This window comes from Oncorhynchus gorbuscha, linkage group LG21 (genome assembly GCF_021184085.1).
Source record: "Oncorhynchus gorbuscha isolate QuinsamMale2020 ecotype Even-year linkage group LG21, OgorEven_v1.0, whole genome shotgun sequence".
Lineage (NCBI taxonomy): Eukaryota > Metazoa > Chordata > Actinopteri > Salmoniformes > Salmonidae > Oncorhynchus > Oncorhynchus gorbuscha.
The window spans coordinates 6,170,376-6,175,375 of NC_060193.1; the positions used below are offsets into that span (position 1 = coordinate 6,170,376).

A 5,000-nucleotide genomic window follows, 5' to 3' on the forward strand; every position below is an offset into this window, starting at 1 on the left:
ACGGGTGGTACTGTAATAAGGATGGTACTGTAATAAGGGTGAACTGTAATAAGGGTGGTACTTTCATACGGGTGGTACTGTAATAAGGGTGGTACTGTAATAAGGGTGGTACTGTAATAAGGGTGGTACTGTAACATGGGTGGTACTGTAATAAGGGTGAACTGTAATAAGGGTAGTACTATAATAAGGGTGGTACTGTAATACGGGTGGTACTGTAATAAGGGTGAACTGTAATAAGGGTGGTACTGTAACATGGGTGGTACTGTAATAAGGGTGAACTGTAATAAGGGTGAACTGTAATAAGGGTGGTACTGTAATAAGGGTGGTACTGTAATAAGGGTGATACTGTAATACGGGTGGTACTGTAATAAGGGTGAACTGTAATAAGGGTGGTACTGTAATAAGGGTGGTACTGTAATAAGGGTGAACTGTAATAAGGGTGGTACTGTAATAAGGGTGGTACTGTAATAAGGGTGATACTGTAATACGGGTGGTACTGTAATAAGGGTGGTACTGTAATAAGGGTGAACTGTAATAAGGGTGGTACTGTAACATGGGTGGTACTGTAACAAGGGTGAACTGTAATAAGGGTAGTACTATAATAAGGGTGGTACTGTAATACGGGTGGTACTGTAATAAGGATGGTACTGTAATAAGGGTGAACTGTAATAAGGGTGGTACTTTCATACGGGTGGTACTGTAATAAGGGTGGTACTGTAATAAGGGTGGTACTGTAATAAGGGTGGTACTGTAATAAGTGTGGTACTGTAATAAAGGTGATACTGTAATAAGGGTGATACTGTAATACGGGTGGTACTGTAATAAGGGTGGTACTGTAATAAGGGTGAACTGTAATAAGGGTAGTACTATAATAAGGGTGGTACTGTAATACGGGTGGTACTGTCATACGGGTGGTACTGTAATATGGGTGGTACTGTAATAAGGGTGGTACTGTAATATGGGTGGTACTGTAATAAGGGTGAACTGTAATAAGGGTGGTACTGTAATAAGTGTGGTACTGTAATAAGGGTGGTACCGTAATATGGGTGGTACTGTAATAAGGGTGGTACTGTAATATGGGTGGTACTGTAATAAGGGTGAACTGTAATACGGGTGGTACTGTAATACGGGTGGTACTGTCATACGGGTGGTACTGTAATATGGGTGGTACTGTAATAAGGGTGGTACTGTAATATGGGTGGTACTGTAATAAGGGTGAACTGTAATAAGGGTGGTACTGTAATAAGTGTGGTACTGTAATAAGGGTGGTACTGTAATATGGGTGGTACTGTAATAAGGGTGGTACTGTAATATGGGTGGTACTGTAATAAGGGTGAACTGTAATAAGGGTGGTACTGTAATAAGGGTGGTACTGTAATACGGGTGAACTGTAATAAGGGTGGTACTGTAATAAGGGTGAACTGTAATAAGGGTGGTACTGTAATAAGGGTGGTACTGTAATAAGGGTGAACTGTAATAAGGGTGGTACTGGGAGTGCTTGTATCTTTACTACTAATCGGTTGAATGCACTGACTGTAAGGTTCTTAGGATAAGAGTATTTTCTCAAATTTGAAATGTTTGTGAGTGTCTCCCTGTGTGAGTGTCTCCCTGTGTGAGGGTCTCCCTGTGTGAGTGTCTCCCTGTGTGAGGGTCTCCCTGTGTGAGTCTCTCCCTGTGTGAGTGTCTCCCTGTGTGAGTCTCTCCCTGTGTGAGTCTCTCCCTGTGTGAGTCTCTCCCTGTGTGAGTGTCTCCCTGTGTGAGTGTCTCCCTGTGTGAGTGTCTCCCTGTGTGTGTGTTACCCTGGTCCTGAATGGTTCGGGGAAGCCTCCGTGCGGTATCCCAATGTGTCCTTGTAGGAACTCCACCACAGACAGAGGGAAGGACAGCTCATCAGCTTTTTCCTCCACCTGAAGAACAACCACAACCACAATAACAACCACAATCACAATCGTAACCACAACCACAATAACAACCACAATCACAACCACAACCACAATAACAACCACAATCACAACCACAACCACAGCCACAACCACAACCACAATCACAATCACAACCACAATCACAATCACAACCACAATAACAACCACAATCACAACCACAACCACAGCCACAATCACAACCACAATCACAATCACAACCACAATCACAATCACAATCACAACCACAATAACAACCACAACCACAATCACAACCACAGCCACAACCACAATCACAATCACAATAACAACCACAATAACAACCACAATCACAACCACAATCACAACAACAACATTGTGGTTGACCTGGTAGAATGGTTCCCGGCAACAATAAATAGACAGAAATATAATAGTGAATATAAAGACAGATAAATGTACATACTTCCTCTCTCGTCAGGTTGTTCTGGACCATGAACTGAGCCAGGTCTCCTACAATCTTAGAGCTGGGAGTCACCTAGAGAGGGACGGAGGGGAGAGAGAGATGGAGGGGGGAGAGATGGAGAGGGGGAGAGAGAGATGGAGGGGGAGAGATGGAGAGGGGGAGAGAGATGGAGGGGGAGAGATGGAGAGGGGGAGAGGATGGAGGAGAGAGATGGAGGGGAGAGAGATGGAGAGGGGGAGAGAGAGATGGAGGGGAGAGAGATGGAGAGGGGGAAAGAGAGATGGGGGAGAGAGAGATGGAGGGGGAGAGAGAGATGGAGGGGAGAGAGATGGAGAGGGGGAGAGAGAGATGGAGGGGGAGAGAGAGAGAAGGGGGAGAGAGAGATGGAGGGGAGAGAGAGAGAGGAAGGGGGAGAGAGAGAGATGGAGGGGGAGAGAGAGATGGAGGGGAGAGAGAGATGGAGGGGAGAGAGATGGAGGGGGGAGAGAGGAAGGGGGAGAGAGAGATGGAGGGGATAGAGAGAGAGGAAGGGGGAGAGAGAGATGGAGGGGGAGAGAGATGGATGGAGGGGAGAGAGAGAGGAAGGGGAGAGAGAGAGAGGAAGGGGAGAGAGAGAGATGGAGGGGGAGAGAGATGGAGAGGGAGAGAGAGATGGAGGGCGGAGAGAGAGAGGAAGGAGGAGAGAGAGGGAAGGGGAGAGAGAGAGAGGAAGGGGAGAGAGAGAAATGGAGGGGGAGAGAGAGAGGAAGGGGGAGAGAGAGAGATGGAGGGGGAGAGAGAGATGGAGGGGGAGAGAGAGATGGAGGGGGAGAGAGAGATGGAGGGGGAGAGAGATGGAGGGGGGAGGGATGGAGGAGGGGAGAGATGGAGGGGGAGAGAGATGGAGGGGGAGAGAGAGAAATGGAGGGGGAGAGAGATGGAGGGGGAGAGAGAGATGGAGGGGGAGAGAAAGATGGAGGGGGAGATGGAGGGGGAGAGATGGAGGGGGAGAGAGAGATGGAGGGGGAGAGAAGGAGAGGGGGAGAGAGAGATGGAGGGGAGAGAGATGGAGAGGGGGAGAGAGAGATGGAGGGGGAGAGAGATGGAGAGAGAGATGGAGGGGGAGAGAGATGGAGGGGAGAGAGAGAGAGGGGAGAGAGATGGAGGGGGAGAGAGATGGAGAGGGGGAAAGAGAGATGGGGGAGAGAGAGATGGAGGGGCGAGAGATGGAGAGGGGGAGAGAGAGATGGAGGGGGAGAGAAAGAGGAAGGGGGAGAGAGAGATGGAGGGGAGAGAGAGAAATGGAGGGGGGGGAAGGGGAGAGAGAGAGAGGAAGGGAGAGAGAGAGGAAGGGGTAGAGAGAGATGGAGGGGGAGAGAGAGAGGAAGTGGGAGAGAGAGATGGAGGGGGAGAGAGAGAGGAAGGGGGAGAGAGAGATGGAGGGGGAGAGAGAAATGGAGGGGGAGAGAGAGAGGAAGGGGAGAGAGAGAGAGGAAGGGGAGAGAGAGAAATGGAGGGGGAGAGGAAGGGGAGAGAGAGAGAGGAAGGGAGAGAGAGAGAGGAAGGGGTAGAGAGAGATGGAGGGGGAGAGAGAGAGGAAGGGGAGAGAGAGAAATGGAGGGGGGAGAGGAAGGGGAGAGAGTGAGAGGAAGGGGAGAGAGAGAAATGGAGGGGGAGAGAAAGAGGAAGGGGGAGAGAGAGATGGAGGGAGAGAGAGAAATGGAGGGGGAGAGAGAGATGGAGGGGGAGAGAGAGGAAGGGGGAGAGAGAGATGGAGGGGGAGAGAGAGGAAGGGGAGAGAGAGAGGAAGGGGAGAGAGAGAGAGGAAGGGGAGAGAGAGAAATGGAGGGGGAGAGGAAGGGGAGAGAGAGAGAGGAAGGGGAGAGAGAGAGGAAGGGGTAGAGAGAGATGGAGGGGGAGAGAGAGAGGAAGGGGAGAGAGAGATGGAGGGGGAGAGAGAAATGGAGGGGGGAAGGGAGAGAGAGAGAGGGAAGGGGAGAGAGAGAAATGGAGGGGGAGAGAGAGAGGAAGGGGAGAGAGAGAGAGGAAGGGGAGAGAGAGAGAGATGGAGGGGGGGAGAGAGAGATGGAGAGGGGGGAGAGAGAGAGGGTTAAAACATCAACTGATAAGATAGACAGCCTAGTGGTTAGTGTTTGGACTAGTAACCGAAAGGCTGCAATTTCAAATCCCCGAGCTGGTACCTTTTTTGTGTGTGTCTTATCAGTTCCCTATAATCCCTTCATTATATAGTTAAAACTGTAACCACAGCAGTTCCTCTGTGCCTCTCTCCCCCTATCTCTCTCCCTATCTCTCTCCCTATCTGTCTGTCTGTCTGTCTGTCTGTCTGTCTGTCTGTCTGTCTGTCTGTCTGTCTGTCTGTCTGTCTGTCTGTCTGTCTGTCTGTCTGTCTGTCTGTCTGTCTGTCTGTCTGTCTGTCTGTCTGTCTGTCTGTCTGTCCTCCTCACCCCCTCTCCCTCTAGGACCAAGTCTAGGTAACAACCTCCTCACCCCCTCTCCCTCTAGGACCAAGTCTAGGTAATAACCTCCTCACCCCCTCTCCCTCTAGGACCAAGTCTAGGTAACAACCTCCTCACCCCGTCTCCCTCTTGGACCAAGTCTAGGTAACAACCTCCTCACCCCCTCTCCCTCTAGGACCAAGT

General features: G+C 50.3%; 1 protein-coding gene across 3 annotated transcripts in view; it reads right to left on the reverse strand.

The window, feature by feature from the left end:
- The window catches only part of LOC124008783 (pyruvate carboxylase, mitochondrial-like), a 587,218-nt gene that overhangs the window by 47,336 nt on the left and 534,882 nt on the right, over positions 1 to 5,000 (reverse strand). For all 3 annotated transcript variants that reach the window (XM_046320329.1, XM_046320328.1, XM_046320330.1), the window contains exons 25-26: positions 2,362 to 2,433; positions 1,800 to 1,907 (exon numbers count right to left, since the gene is read on the reverse strand). In XM_046320329.1, the coding sequence (XP_046176285.1) occupies positions 1,800 to 1,907; positions 2,362 to 2,433 (180 nt within the window). The remainder of the gene's footprint in view (positions 1 to 1,799; positions 1,908 to 2,361; positions 2,434 to 5,000) is intronic.